Genomic DNA, 15414 nt, shown 5'->3' with positions numbered 1-15414 from the left:
TGTCTGTATAAAGGCTGTTATCCAAGGAAAGCAAAATAGTTCACAGAGAGCTCAGACTCTGCTTAGACTTGACCTTGGGCCCCGCCAGATGTGGCCTCCAGGACTGCGACCGGTTCCTCCTCGGGAGGCGGGAGGCCGGGTCCTCAGCTGGGTCATTGCAAACTGAGGGGCAGGTGTGATGAGACCAGATATAGCTGCTGGCCGGGGAACTCCCGTGTTGGTTACGTGGCTCCAGGCATTGTCTTCAGAGCAGGGAACTCATGAGCGGGCAGAGGCTTCCCAGGGGGCTCAGTGGAGAGGCATCCGCCCACCAATGCCGGAGATGAGGCTTTGATCCCTGGGTCGGGAAGATCCCCTGGAGAAGGAAATGGCAACCCACTCCCGTACTCTTGCCTGGAGAGTCCCATGGACAGAGGAGCCTGGCAGGCTGCAGTCCATGGGGTCACACAGGGTCGGACAGGACAGATCATGCGTGCATCCGTGTACACGTGATGCCCACGCGTGAAGCAGTGTCTGGGGTGGTGTCACCTCACTGGCGTCTGTGCTGAGCACGCAGGCGGGTCGTGGAGCCCTCTGCCAGGGATCTCGCGTGTGGGAAACGCTTGAGAAGACGTGCAGCGACCTTGCATCAGTGAATGTCTGAAGCCTTGTGTCCTAAAACGTGGAAACCAAGCATCCAGTCAACAGCAAGATTTTAGTTAAAACAGTGTAGGTGCCCGGAGGCCACCTGCTCTGCCGTCCAGAATGAACCCAGGAGGACAGGCGTCAGTGCGTGGGTGTGTGCATGCGTGCCCGCAAGGGTCCCCGGGGGCTGGTGACACCTCACGCAGAAAACACGAGCAGAGACCAAGCCTTTTCCATGTGTTTCCTGCTTCTGGGGCTGGGGGTGGGGAGGCTGAGCTGGTGGGGGGCCCTCCCGGTCACCCCAAGATGACCATCCTAGTGGCCCCTGAGGCCGTTTGGAGCAGAAGCCTCCTCCTGCTCAGGGACAAGGGGCTCCAGGCTCTTGCACGTCCCACGTGCACAGAAGCGCTAGCCAAATTCTCTATCTTGGTTATCTGGTTCTGACTCACAGTGACCTTTCAACGTTCTGACCCCCTGCCTTTTGTTACAGACCCTAACCTGCCCTCGCCTGCTCACAGCAGCTCTCGGTTTCTTGGGACGCCGTCTCGGGACTTAAAGTCCTAAACATTTCCGCAGAATAAAACATAGTTCTAAAGAACATGAGAGAAGGACAAGGGGCTCTTTCTTGGCTTCCTGCCGGTGCCTCTGCGGGCAGCCGGGCCGGAGCACGAGCACGCTTAGGTCATCGTCAGCGCAGACCCTGCGCCCGGCCCCGCCCGCCGACCGGGCCTGAGGCTCAGGGCGCTCCTTAGCCCTGTCTCCACTGCCTGCCCCGCCTGGGGGTCAGTGGGGGGTTCTGTCCCCCAACCTTGTGTGGCCCTGACGTTGGCTTGTCCGGGAGCTGCGTGGGACAGCGCCGGAGCTGGTGGTCCCTGTGTGGGGCCCGGCCCTCCGCCTCTGGCAGTGCCCTGGGGACGTCTCCACGTAGGCATCCAGGGTGCCCCTCTGGCTGGAGCCCATGTTGCTGGCACCTCGGCGCTGAAGGCACGGAGGTTGTGTGGTGCGTGTGTAGCTGAGCCAGCCTGTGCCCTGTCGCCGGCCAGGACTGGGCTTTCGAGGTGCCCTGCCTTCTCTCGGCTCCTTGGACCTTCAGGAGCCCAGTCGGTGCCCGGGGGCCACCCTGGGGACCACCTTTGGGCGATGTGCTGAGACCACTGGGTCAGCACTGACGGAGACACAGCCACCCCCGCGGGGCCCTGGGGACGGGGGCCGCGCCCGAGTCCAGGAGGGGCCCAGGACCTTTAGGGTGGGGCCTTCCCACGGGTGCTGTGCGTGGACTCAGCCTTGGACAGCTGGCCAGGAGACACCGCGGTGCGCGTGCCTGGCGCGATGGGCCTCCATGGGGCTGTGGTCACAGGAGCGGCCTGGTCCGGGCAGCCTGGGGAGGGGACTGTTGGGAAGCGTTCCCCATGGACTCCAAGCCCCAGCCTCCCCCCCAGCAGTGGGGGCACGAGTCTGGAGGGGCCTTAATGAGCTGCAGGGCTGGGGGCCTGTGCAGGTGGCTACCACTGAGGCCTGGTGGCAGGCGCTCTCCTGCCTTGCAGAAGTCCTAGAAACAGACGGTAAAGCAAACAGGAAGGGTGTTTGAGCCGCCCTGAGGCTTTTAACTGAAACACTGTCCGTTTGGCAAACATTCCAGCCCCTACTGCGTGTCAGGCATTATTCCAGACAGTGGTTATCAGTGGGCAAAACAGAAAACCTTCTTGGGTCGGATCCGTGTTCGGCGATGTTGGCTGACAGGGGGTAGTGTTTGGAGGGGGTGACATGTGCCGGGTGGGGGCCGGAGTGCTTCACAGGGAGGGACTGTCAAGGCAACTCCGGGAGAAATCCAGGGTCTGAGACGGGGGATGTTCGAGGGAGGGGCTCGCCCTGTGTTTCAAGAGGGGTCTCTGCAGCGGGACGCGGAGGTCAGGAGAGCCGGAGGTCAGGGCCTGGTGCTGGTTGTGGCGGGCGGGGGTGGCCATCTCCGCGTGCACGTGGACAGGCGGTGGGGTGACCGGAGCCCAGGTGAACTGTTTGCTCTGGGGCCTGAACGTCAGGAACAGGGTTATCACCGGCGATTGTGGAGACCAAAGGGGAAGCGGCCGGAAAGCAGGACAGGAGCTGCTCTGGGATGAGCTGAAGGGCGGCCAGGCCGACTGGACAGTGCTGAGGGGCCCCTCCTTTGCCAGCAGCGACCCAGGCCCTGGGCCCCCCACCTGCTGAGGGCGCACCCTCTGGGAACCCGGGGAGCCGTGGGCACAGCTCCCGTGGAGCAAGGGTGGGGCTGGCTCTGCTCTGGCCAGCCGGCCAGCTCCCTCCCAGACCTGGGCACACGCCGGACATGAGTCTTCTCACCCAGTGCATGTGTGGGGTCCCAGGCACACAGTTGCTGTTGCCCTGAGAACACGGTGCGTGACCACCCCTAGCCCAGGTGGCTGGTCTCAGGAGGGGTGGGCGGCCTGGGCTGGCTGAAGCCAGGCAGTGCTGCACTCGTGACCCCTGGTCAAAGGCCACCGCTCCAGTGCCCTGGTGGCCTAGTGCCCGCTTGAAGGCCCAAGACCGCAGCGGAGGCTGGGGTTCATCAGGCCACCACCCCATCTCTGCCTGGTTGCGGACGTCATGGTGGGTAGCCCGGGCGCCTGTCCTCTGCTCTCCTCTCGCGTGGGCTGTGTACTCCTGCGTGCCCCTGGCACGCACACAGCCTGTTGTATGGGCACTCAGCACTCCTCGCTCTTCACAGATGGCCAGACTGGGCACCCCAGAAAGCCTGAGGCCCCACCCCACTCCTGCGTGGTAGGTGGCAGCTGGTAGCCCCAGTCCCCTTTCCCCGGGGGGGAGGGGAGGGGAGGAGAGTGGGGAACCCTTTGGCTGCGCCCTCCCCTAGCTGGGCTCCAGGCGGGGCAGGCCTGCGGAACTGGAAGGGTCAGTGCTCCAGGGTCGCTGCCCCTCGTGCCCGGCAGCTGCCCAGCTGCAAGTGCCGATGTTCCGGCCCCGGCTGGCCCCCTCATGCAGTGAGGCTCCGCTGGCCTGGCTCTGGGCAGCGGCGTGGACGGCGTGCCCTCGCTCAGACAGGGTGGTTGTAGGAGGCTGCAGCAGGGACACCTGCCAGCTGTGTGGGCAGGCAGTCCGCGAGCCTCAGGCCTCCCACCACATCTCCTCTCTGCCCAGCACGAAGGGTCAGCCTGTTTCTTACTATTTTGATTGGGCATGCCTGGACCCAGCAGGCTCGGCTAAGTATGTGCCTGGGTGGGGCCCCACAACAAGGCCCATGTCCCTGCGGCTTCTGTGTGCTCAGGGCTGGCCTGACACCCTGCTCCTTGGGCCCCTGGCTGCTCAGGGGCAGAAGGAGCTCTGCTCACCACCGGGGCCTCTCCCTCGCCGGCCGCCGGCTCCCCCGCGGGCTCCCGAGCGCAGCTCTGCCCTCTACGGGTCCCTAACCTCCCCAAGGAGCGCCTCACCAGGAAGCACAGACAACTCGGGGGGGGGGTGGGGGGGGGCGGGGAACGCCCGGGCGTAGTTTATTTTGCCGGAGTCCAGTGAGTGGTGGCCCCGCCGGAGCCCGGGGCGGCCACGGGCTGCTCGAAGCAACCGCAAGAGGTGGACTCCCCCCCGCCCGGGCCCTCTGGCTGGAGTCCGCCCTCCTGGGGAGTGGAGCGCGAGGACTCCCGGGCGCCGGGGCAGGGAGCCCTGCCCACTCCACGCCGGGGGAGCTGCCCCTCCGGGTCACGTTGTGGACCCGCTGGGCAGTGCGTGAGCCCTGCACGTTAAATGAAAGTCGGCGTGTCCCCGCTCCCCGGAGCCCCGAGTCCTGGGGGGGGCGCGGCGACCGCGCGGCGAGTCGGGTGAGAGGAGGCCCCGCCCCCCGGGCGAGGGGGGGCGGATCCTCGGGGCGGGGGCGGGGCCGCCCGGCCGGGGGCGGGTCCTCGGGGCGGGGCCGGGCAGGGCCGCGCGGCCATTGGCTCGGCCGCAGGACCGCCCGGCCGCACGTTCCCGCGAGCTCGGGGCGGGCTGGGGGCGGGGCCGGGCTCGGACCACGCGGGGCGGAGCCCTGGGCCGAAGCGGCGGCTCCGCCCCGGCCCATAACCGGTGCCGCCGCCGCCGCCGCGACCGAGCGCTAGAGCTCGGACCCGAGGCCGCCGCCGCCGCCGCCGGGCCCCCCGCCCCGCCCGCCCGCCATGCCCGCACCCCGCGCTCTGGCGGCCGCCGCGCCCGCGCCCGGGAAGGCCGCACTCACTCACCCGGGGAAGGCGATCCTGGCAGGTGGGGCGCGCGCACCGCGCACTCGGACCTCGACCCCGCTGCGCTTCCAGGCGGGCCCGGGATACCGGCTCCGCCGCGCTTCCGGGCAGGCGCCGCCCTCCGGACGCCCCGCCGGGACCGCGGGGGCGGGGGAGGCGCGGGCCCGGTCCCCGGGCGGCGGGCAGAGTCCGGGCGGGGGAGGGGCTCTCAGCGCCGTCCGGGTCCCGGTCTTTCCCCGCAGGCGGCCTGGCGGGCGGCATTGAAATCTGCATCACCTTCCCCACTGAGTACGTGAAGACGCAGCTGCAGCTGGACGAGCGCTCGCACCCGCCGCGCTACCGGGGCATCGGTGAGGGGGGGCGGCCGGCGGGGGCGGGCGGGCCGGCCGGGGCCGGCGGGGCCGCTGACCGCCCCCTCCCCCAGGGGACTGCGTCCGGCAGACAGTCCGCAGCCATGGCGTCCTGGGCCTGTACCGCGGCCTCAGCTCCCTGCTCTACGGCTCCATCCCCAAGGCGGCCGTCAGGTGAGGCGGCTCGGGCCCCGGGGGTCGCGGGAGGGAGGGAGCGAGCCCCGGCCCCGCGGCGGCCCGTCTCACGCCTCAACCTCCCGCCCCAGGTTCGGGACGTTCGAATTTCTCAGCAACCACATGCGGGACGACCAGGGACGGCTGGACAGCACGCGCGGGCTGCTGTGCGGCCTGGGCGCCGGAGTGGCCGAGGCCGTGGTGGTCGTGTGCCCCATGGAGACCATCAAGGTAGGCAGGTCCCCGTAGGAGACAAGGCTTGAGACAGCACTGGCGCGGCGGGGTGGTGGCATTGTGCCCCGCGGAGACTGTCGAGGTGGTTAGGGGTCTTGCCCCGCGGAGACCGTCGAGGTGGGCAGGAGTCTCCCGGGGAGCCCGGCGCAGAAAGCCCGCCGGAAGAGCCTCCTGGGGGCTGGACTCTCTCCTCGAGGCAGTGGGAGGATAACACTGCCTTAAAAAAACGTAGCACAAAACAAGGTAACGCGTGTCTGCTGCCTAAGTCGTTTGAAAAACTAGTAAACATAAGGGCAGAGGCTCCTCTGTAAGGCGGCCAGGTGCGCCCGCACCCTGACCCCTGGGAGCCAGCGCCTTGCCGCCTCTTCCTCAGGTGAAATTCATCCATGACCAGACGTCTGCCAGCCCTAAATACCGAGGATTCTTCCACGGGGTCAGGGAGATCGTGCGGGAACAAGGTGAGCCGCTCGGCCTTGCCCTCTGGTGGGGGAGGTCAGGGACGTGGGCCAGGCTGCCCAGGGCCACCACCGGCGCCTCCTGCCTTGGCGCTCCTGCGTCCGTCCGGGAGGCCGTCGGTGTGACGGCCGTGCCTGCTTGCCCCAGGGCTGAAGGGGACGTACCAAGGCCTCACGGCCACCGTGCTGAAGCAGGGATCCAACCAGGCCATCCGCTTCTTCGTTATGACCTCCCTGCGCAACTGGTACCGAGGTGTGTTTGCGCCCCAAGACCCCCCCCCCCAGGTCTGGAGCCTTGCCCTCGCCCGCTATCCCCGTCTGACCCCAGCCTTCACCCCCATCCAGGGGACAACCCCAGCAAACCCATGAACCCGCTGATCACTGGTGTGTTCGGAGCCATCGCGGGCGCAGCCAGTGTCTTCGGGAACACTCCGCTGGACGTGATCAAGACCCGGATGCAGGTGGGGGCGGGGCCCTGGAGGCGGGGCGGGGCCCTGGGGGCGGGGCGGGGCCTGGGGCGGGACCGGTTACCGAGGCTCCTGGCTGTTGGTGTCCTGCAGGGGCTGGAAGCACACAAGTACCGGAACACGTGGGACTGCGGCCTGCAGATCCTGAGGAACGAGGGGCTCAAGGCGTGAGTGGGCGAGGGGCGGCGCTGCCTTCTGCACCCCAGGCCCTCCCCCCCTTCCACCCACGCCACCCGAACCCCGGTGCCCTGCTCTGAGCATCCCCAAAAGGGTCCGCTCTTGCTTTCTCAGTCTCTGACGCCTCCCCCACCCCCGCCCCGTCCACAGCCGCGCCTTCACCTGTCCTCCCACCGCCCCCCTCCCCAGGTTCTACAAGGGGACTGTCCCGCGCCTCGGCCGGGTCTGCCTGGACGTGGCCATCGTGTTCATCATCTACGACGAGGTGGTGAAGCTTCTCAACAAAGTGTGGAAGACGGACTGAGCCCTGGGGTCCCCGCGGGCCGCCCCCAGCGCCCCCTTCTTACAATTCCAGTGCAGTCGTGCCAAAAGGCCCCTTCCCTGTCCCGTGCACTCCGTGGCCTCGGTGTCCTCGGTCCGTGTGTGGCCACCACGGTGTCTGTGTGTCCAGCTGAGACTGGGTGTGCCTCTGGCCTGTGGATCTGTGCCCACTCGTCCCTGTGCTTGTGTGCCCGTGTTCTGTGTTCCGTGTCCTGTGACCCGGGGTGCCCGTGTGGCCGGGGTCATGTCCCAGCCCGGTGCCTTCCACCCTGGGCAGCAGGGGCAGTGCCCCGGCCCACCACAGCTGCCTCCGGGCCTCAGCCTGGCCTCACTGCATTCCAGGGGCTGCGTGGCCCCCGCTTTTCCCGCCACTGGCCTTAGTGGCCCTCGGGCCCTCCCTCCGCCCAGGACAGGGTGGCACCTCCCACTCTCAGGACCGCCCTTCCAAGGCAATAAACCGGGCCCTGTCGCAGCCTCCTGTCCCTGTTGTGAGCCCACGTGTGGGTGGGCAGTGGTGCCCACGCCTCACAAAGGACACTGCCAGGGGGCCAGACGGGCTGGTGGGCAAGCAAGCTGTGGCATGGCGCCAACCCCCGGGATGCCTGGCGCCAGGCCTTGCCTGTGACCAGGAGGCAAGATCCTGCAGGAGAGCCAGAGGGCATGTCCTTGGGGGTCATCTGGCGGGCAGCAGGTGGTCGGGCCTGGAGAAGGGGCTCTCGTCCACCCTGCAGCCTGGGGCCCGGCCCACCTCACCCCCTCATGGTTTCCTGGTGGCCTCCTCACGGAACTGCTTTGGGGTGACCATCTTCTGGGGCCCTGAGACTGAGCAGGAGGCCCTTAATGCTTCGCCAAGGCTGGGAGGTGGTGGGCACTTGAGGCCCTAACCCACAGCACTGAACTTCCGAGTAAGGTGTCCCCCGTCCCGGAGCCCACCTCCCCCCAGGGCCCAGGCACAGCTGGGAGCCCAGCCCAGCACAGGGGCCAGAGAGCCTTGAACCAGAGGGTCCCCCTGGCGCAGATCTGGCTGGAAACCACCTGCGAGCCAAGTGGAGGAGGTGCCCCAGGCTGTGTGGGGGCAGAGGGACCTTCTGGTCCAAGTGACCCCGCAGCAAAAGCAACACAAAGGACTTGGCTCAATTAGCAGCCAAGCCCCACTCGTGGAGCTGTTCCCTTCAGGGGAGAGCCCCCACAGCGCCTGGATCCCTGGAGTCAGGTAGATCTGGGCGCCAAGGGTGGGTTTGACGGGTGCAGGGACCAAACTGTGCCCTCACCTCACAGGAGAGGGAGGAGAAAGGGCCTGGCAACAAAGCTTGGCTGCTCACAGGCTGAGGCAAGCTGCCTAACCTCCACTTCCGACCTGTGAAATGGCCCAGCCCTGTGGGCTACGAGGAGCACTGTAGTGTCGGCAGGGTGCTCAGAACACACTCTGCAGAGGGAGCCCGCGGGGAGATTCAGCAGGGCCCCGGGCTCCCAGCGAGTTCCTGCATGTGGGGGGCCCCAGCGCTGGGCCCAAGGGGACGCTGCCACAGATACCTCAGGAGTGGCGTCTGCTCAGATGGCCTACCAGCACCCCCAGCCCTGTCCCCACCTCCTTTCATAAGGAAGAAGGGGCTGGGCTGCACTCAGCCAGAAGGAAAGTGTTGGGACCTGTGCCCAGGAGGGGCAGGGCCCCCTCGCCTGTGCCAGAGCACAAGGTGGACAGCAGGGGGCCCAGCTGGAAAAGGTGGTGGACCTGGGCCTGCGTCCCCTGGGGCTGTGAGTGTGGAGAAGCCACCTGACCCCCACCTACACCACCTGTTGACAGAAGGTGGGATTACTGAAAGCCTCAGTCCTGCAGCGGAGACCTGAGGGAAGCGGGGCTGGGGCACTGTCTGAGACAATGTCAGCAAAGCCGGAGGGAAGTGACCTAGTGCAGAGTGGCTAGAGGGGCAGGCAGGTGTCTGCAGAGAGCCCCGGGCACTTCATCAAGGCCTGGGAAGCCGCAGGGAGGAAACCAGTGGCAGGGGACGCTGCCCTTGCAGCCCTGGGCCAAGGGGCAGAGTGATGTGGGCAGAACTTTGAGCAGCAGAGAGGTGAAAACTCCACTTCCAGGGTGGTTCTCCCCGCCCCACCCTGGCCAACCTGGGCACACAGGCCAGGGTCGGGGAGAACGCTGGGGCAGCTGTGCCTGCATTATCACAGTTGTCAGCTGAGTGCAGACTCTGGGTCAGGGTATCCGGCCCACAGCCAGAAACCTCTGAGCCCAGCTGGAAGCCACTCAGCATTAAGCAACCTTCACCACCTGGCATCGTCTTGAGCCTGGGGTCATCAGGAAGTGTGCCCAGGACAATGGCCTCAGAGACAGGCCAAGGGAGCAAAGGGTGAGATGGTGGCCATCCCAGGGGCAGGTCTTGGCCAACTCCCAGCCCCATCTCACAACTGTGTGGCTGAGGAGGGGTGTCCTACCCGCCCTCTAGGCAGGGCCCCCTGCCCGACTCTTTGAACCCTCCCCTCCACCACTACCCGACAGGCATCCCCTGGGTTTCTCCATGTCCTTGTGTAGGTGATGAACGGCAGTCAGAGCTTAGCACACACACACAATCGCTCCTGACCACGGGTCCTCTCCCCTTCCGGCCAACAAAGAGAATTCCGCGTTTCGGGTTGTCCTCAGCCTTCACAGCAGGCAATCAGAGTTGAGGATGCCAGACTACTTTCCTCACTGACATTCTACTTCCTACGTGTTCTCAGATTCTCTGCACAGAATCCGGGGGCCTGAGGACCTGCCGCCTCAAGATCTGGGAACAGGGCCAAAGAGAGAGAGAGAGAGAGGCGGCCACAGCAGAGAAGGGACAGAAAAGGACCGCGGGAGGACCAGAGACAACAGCTAGGGCCGCGGACAGACGTGGCCTAGGCCGACCAGCGCGTGACCCAGGGAAAACACGGCGGGCCCTGGCCGTGGCCTGGTAGCTCGCCTCCTCGCACGCCCACCTGGGACTACCCGAGCACCACCTCGCCTGCGTGGACTGGGCCAGGCCCCGATGCCACCCCGCCCATCGTCGCCCGGGCCGGCCACACCCATCTACTCCCCCACTGGCCGGGCCTGAGGGCCCCCGCGGCCAGAGAGGCTGCCTCCCAGGTGGCCTCCAGGCAAGGGCCATCCCAGCCCCTGTGCTTAGACGCCTGCGGCGGCCCGCCGCCCAGCCCCCGGCTGAAAACCGGCCTCGGGCTCAAGCTCTCGGACCCGCCGCCCGTCGGCCCGCGGCCGCTCTCCAGGAGGCCCCCTCCGGCCGGTCGAGCTTGAGCCGACGGCCCTGGGACGCCCCCCTCACAGCTGTGTGACCCGGGGCGGGGGGAACGGCGCCCGCGGGGCCGTCGGCTCAAGGTCGACCCGGAAGCCCGCAGACACGAAAAAGGCCCTCCAGGCCCGCTCGCGAGGGAGGAGCCCCACCCCCGGGCGCAGTCACCGGCGACGCGGGAGCGACGCGCCGGCCGCTGGCGCCCGCAGGGCGGGGCCGAGGCTGTGGGGGCGGGGCCGCCGGCGCCCGGAAGTCGGGCGGCGCGCGCTGATGGCGTCATGGCGCGCCGGGCGGCGCGGACCCGCGCATGCGCTTGGACCTCCGCTCGTGCGGTACCTGTCTGGCCGACCCCCGACGCTTGGGGCTTGTCCGGCGCTACCGCGATCGCCCACCCTCCCCGATGACCCACTGCTCCCGCTGGACGCCGCCGCGGGCGCCCCTGACACGCTGGCCCGGGGCTCGCGCCCGTGTCTCCCTCCCGCGCAACCTTTGGCTCCCGAGTCCCTAGTGCCAGCCAAGGGACAAAGGACAGGGTCACGGGGTGGGGCCGCGAGGACCGCCAGCCTCCCCGCTGCTGGCCAGCTGCAGTCCGGGCACCTGCTCCCACGCGCGGGCTCGAGTGGGGCGCGGGGGCCATGCCCCATCCCATCGCCAGGGAGGAGGAGGAGGCTGGGGCAGCCTCGTGGTGCAGGCGCACCCCGCCGAGTCCCCCACCCCCGGAGCCCGTCGTTAGTGGGGCCGGGGGTGCGCCCCTCCAGCAAACAGCTGTAGCACACCCGCACCATTCCTCTTTCCGGCCAGCCCCGCTCCTCAGATGGGAAAACCCAGGCAGAGACACAGCCTGCCTGCGACCTATGAGAGCCAAGTCTGCACAGCCCCCACCCCCGGCCCCCTCAGTGAGGGAGCTGAAGATTGGGGTTGGGGAAGCAGCTAGCGAGACCACGTCCGCCGGGGCTGGGGGTCCGTATCCTGGGGTGGGACCGCGGGAGGGACGGAGGGTCTGCAGACAGGGGCTCCTTCCTGGCCTCGGGCAGCCTCCCTTTGGTCTACAGTACCGGCACCCTGGCCTTGCGGGGTGGGGAGGGTGTGCCTTGCTGCAGAACCACACCTGAGGGCCAGCCGGGAGTGCAGAGGAGGAGCTGGCCGGAAAGGCGGGGGCCTCGCGAATGGGCAGGGGCCAGTGCGCCCTGGTCCCCAGCACAGGCTGCGGCCAAGAGCCGGGCCCCACTCCAGCCTTCTGGGCCAAGTGCACGCGGAGCCCGTTGGTCTGAGGGACCGAGGGGTTCATCCCGCCCTCTGGGACTCGGGGCCAGGCTTGGCCCGGTGACCGCTGGGGAAATCGAGACCGGCCCCCGTGCTGGACTGCAGAGGTCCCGCGGCCACGCCACCGAGGGGTCCACCACGCGAGCGGCCCGCTGACAATTGAGCGGCCAAAGCAGATTAACCCGGGTGCTAATCCCCGCTAATGGCTTCAGAATCCCCGGCGCCCGGCGGCTAAGCCGGCCTTTCTCCGCGGCGCGGCCGGCCCTCCCCAGCGGCCCCAGCCTGCGGCCGCGCGATGCTATCTCGGCCCCGCGGCACTAATCCCCGCGCTCGCTTTCTTCCCGGGCCCGCTCGAGATCGGCCGATCCGCGCTTGATTACGGCCGCTGTCGAGGGCCCCTTTGTGCCGTCGGCCCTAAATCCCCTAATTCCGTGATAAAGGAGGCATTAGCGGGCGTTCTCTGCAGAGAAAGGCACCGGCATGAAAGAAAGCAATCAGGGAGTTCTGATGGCCTGGCCGCCCGGCCGGGAGGGGGCGAGGTGCGCGCCGCGGGGAGACGGAGAGGCGGCGCCCCACCCCCGTCCCGGCTGCCTACGCTGTCGGCGAGCTGCGCCCGGGATCCTCCCCCGCCTCCACCCTCCCTGGCGGCAGAAGAGCCGTGCTCGCCGTCTCCCCTTAGCCGCACGTCGGCACGTGCTGGGACCTGACTCCCAAACTCGCCCTGGGCCATGCTGGGCCCGCCTGGCGCCCCAGCCTCTGACTGTCCGAAGCCAGCGGTTTCTCGGGACTGAGGTCCCGGCGCTCGCCCCGGGTGCTCCTCCCGCCTCCCTCCTCCCGCCCCGCTCCTCCCCCCTCCTGCCTTCCTCCCTGGAGGCCCCGCCCCCACCATCCACCGCCTCTTTGGCACCGACCGGTTTTGACCAGTCCTGGAAGCAACTTGGTCCGCTCCTCAGTCCGGGAGACAGAAGTGAGGGCGGCCAAGAGCCGCTGGACCGTGGAGAGGTTGTACAGGGGCCGGTGGGCTGAGCAGGGAAGGCCGCTGGACCCGGCCGAGAGAGCTGGGCCGCTGGCGGAGCTGGTCTGCCTCCTGGGCAACGGGAGGGAGGGGGCAGCGGGATAGAGGTGGGGTCCAGGGGATGGAGGAGCACCGCGAAGAGGCGGCTGGTCCTCTCATCCTGAGCAGGGGAGCGCCGTGATTGGATCTGTGTGCAGAGAGAGGGGGTCAGGCCAGGAGAGTGGCCAGGAGTGCGTCGGAAGGCCGGTGTGTTCTTGCCTGGAGCGCCCCATGGACAGAGGAGCCTGGCGGGCTACAGTCCACAGGGTTGCAGAGTCAGACACGACTGCGCAGCACACACTAGCCAGGAGCTCAGGCAAGAAAACGAAGCAGAGGCATCAGCGCTGAAGAGGAAGAGGAAAGTCTCTGTTCACAAGTGCCTCTGTCTGGCACATAGAAGACCTTTTAAATCCACAAAAAATTATTAGAGTAAAATTCTGCAGGTTACAAGATACAAGATCAATGTACAAAATCACTTCTCTTTCTATATACTTGCAGTGAGCAGTCCAAAAATGAAATAAAATCATTCCATTTACAATAGTACCCAAAGGAACAAAATGCCGAAGGATAACTTTAATCAAAGAAGTGGGGGAAAAAATGTGTACTCTGAAAATTACAAACATTACTGAAAGAAATTCCAGATGACCTAAGTGACTGGAAGAAGTGCAACATTGTTTAGATGGCAAGACTCCCCAGATGGATCCTCAGATTCAATGTAATCTCTATCAAAATTCCAGCTGGTCTCTTCCAATAAACTGAGGAGCTGGCCCTGAAATTCACATGAAAGTTCACGAAAACCAAAACAGTCAAATCAATGTGGAAAAAAAACCCCCACAAACCTGCAGAACTCTCACCTCTCAACCTCAAACCTCCAAATCTCAGTCTCAACCGCAAAGCTCCAGTAATCAAGACAGTACGGGTAAGGACTTCCCTGGTGGTACAGTAGAACCCACCTGCCAATGCAGGGGACACGGGTTTGACCCCGGGTCCAGGAAGACCCCACATGCTGGGAGAAACCAAGCCTGCAAGCCCCAACTACTGAAGCCTGCGTGCCTACAGCCTTTGCCCCGCAACGAGAAGGCACTGCAGAAATAAGCCCCACTCGACGCAACTAGAGAGATGCCCCTGCAAAACATCACAGAGCCAGGGCAGCCAGTAACAGATGAGGGATAAAGCAGTTAAAAGAGGCGGCACGGGCAGACACGGGTCAGCGGAGGAGGACTCAGAGCCCAGGAGCAAGTCCTCCCGTTTACGTCAGTTGATTCGCAGCTGGGTTGGGGGGGTACAAGTCAACGGGGAAAAGAATAGTCTTTTCAGCAAATGGGACTGGGACAACTAAATGAAAGTTGGGTCTTTACCTACATCATAGACAAAATTTAAAAGGGGTCAACGTCAGAGCTGCCCCGCGCAGGTCTGGGGCCGGTCCTTCAGCTGGAGCTGGTCTGCGTGTCCAGTTCCTGTGGCTGCTGCAGCGAGCGTCCCCAGATGGAGAGGAGCTGCAGGACCCGGCCTCAGAAACCACAGGGTCACTTCTGCCTCCTAGTGGTTAGAAGGTAGTCACTAAGCCGGCGCACGTACAAAAAAGGGGGATTAGATTTCACTTCTTGAAGGGAGGCGTGCAAGGATTTGCTGATAGGTTTGAAGAGCATCACACTGGGCCGGTGGGCTGGTGGAGAGGTGGCATGTCCACCCAGGTGGGCAGGTGTGTAGGTAACCCATTTATCAAGGTGGGGAGTACTGGCAGGGGGCGGAGGTTTCCAGGAGATCCTGAGTGTCTTCCAAGCACAGTGACTGAATGTTCCTTGGTCCTGAAATGGGACATGGAGCAGGTGCTTAGGGAGCTGCCTGGAGCAGAGGGAGCTGTCAGGCCCGAGGTATCACCTGGGGGGTCCTTGCTGCAGAGGTGATGTCTGAAGCTTCCGGGTTGTAGGAGGTCACCAAGGGTGAGGATGGAGAGGGCTGAAGGAATCCCAGGACCCAGCCTTCCTGGCCGCTGGTCCCGGAGCCCCCATCCTTGGGGAAGTGACTTTGATGTGTTGTTGACTCCCAGGCACCTCTCTGATCTGTTGGTTCTGTGAGGGAAGTTGGCTGGGAGACGTTTCTAGGGTGATCCAAAGGGATACACGGGAAGAGATGGGAGGTCTGGGGGTGGTGGCAGCCGTCTTGCAACCATGAGGTGGGCCACTCAGGTGGTGGCTCCTCCCTGGAGTCTCCAGATTAGTGAGTCCCGGGCAGTCTGCGTCAGGACTCCGACAGTGAGTCAGCGGGCTCTGTGGCTGCAGTTCTAGAGTCCTCACTGACACCAGAGTGGGATCAACAAGGGAGCTTGAGGAGGGGCGCGTGAGGCAGGAGAGGCAGGAGGCTGCGTGTCGCCCCCTCACGGTACCTCCGTTCTCGGAGGCCTCTGCCCAGCGGGGATCGAACCTCACACACAGTGACTGGTTGAGCCCACAAAGCATCTGGGAGTTAGGTCGCAATGGTGTCTGTTCAGAGGTCAGGAAACTGAGGTACAGGGTGGGTCAAGCTGAAGGCACCTCTCAGGGAGCCAGGAAGGGGCAGCTGGGGCAGAAGCCAGGCTGTCTGCGGCCCTGTCCTGTGAACCGCACGCTGACTTTTCAGCGGTCTGGAGACGGCCTGAAGCAGAAGTCCCGGCCAGCTGTCCCAGGCTGCCTAGATGAGGTGCGACAGGCTTCCTGGGATCTGGCAAAGTGCGGGTCGGTCCCCAGCGACGGTGGACAGAATGGCCCCGAGGGGTGCTGAAGACTGGGGCTGTGGGCACCAGTCAGCTCCCGGGAAGCCT

General features: G+C 65.7%; 1 protein-coding gene and 1 long non-coding RNA gene across 2 annotated transcripts; one reads left to right on the top strand and one right to left on the bottom strand.

The window, feature by feature from the left end:
• On the bottom strand, positions 1-4336 carry LOC138422893 (uncharacterized). The gene is made up of 3 exons (XR_011250052.1): positions 1864-4336; positions 529-654; positions 1-355 (listed from the first exon to the last, which is right to left on the bottom strand). It is a non-coding gene; the product is annotated as an uncharacterized lncRNA (long non-coding RNA).
• Positions 4337-4552: 216 nt separating this feature from the next.
• Positions 4553-7494, top strand: SLC25A1 (solute carrier family 25 member 1). Its single transcript, XM_069558465.1, has 9 exons — positions 4553-4866; positions 5087-5194; positions 5269-5368; positions 5461-5599; positions 5976-6060; positions 6206-6310; positions 6403-6518; positions 6618-6691; positions 6891-7494. Exons 1-9 carry the CDS (start codon positions 4782-4784, stop codon positions 7003-7005), a joined length of 927 nt encoding a protein of 308 aa, XP_069414566.1. The 5' UTR covers positions 4553-4781; the 3' UTR covers positions 7006-7494.
• The last annotated feature ends 7920 nt before the right edge of the window (positions 7495-15414 follow it).

This window comes from Ovis canadensis, chromosome 17 (assembly GCF_042477335.2).
Source record: "Ovis canadensis isolate MfBH-ARS-UI-01 breed Bighorn chromosome 17, ARS-UI_OviCan_v2, whole genome shotgun sequence".
Lineage (NCBI taxonomy): Eukaryota > Metazoa > Chordata > Mammalia > Artiodactyla > Bovidae > Ovis > Ovis canadensis.
Note: the sequence above shows the minus strand (reverse complement) of the source record. Positions and strands in the feature narration are given on the sequence as shown.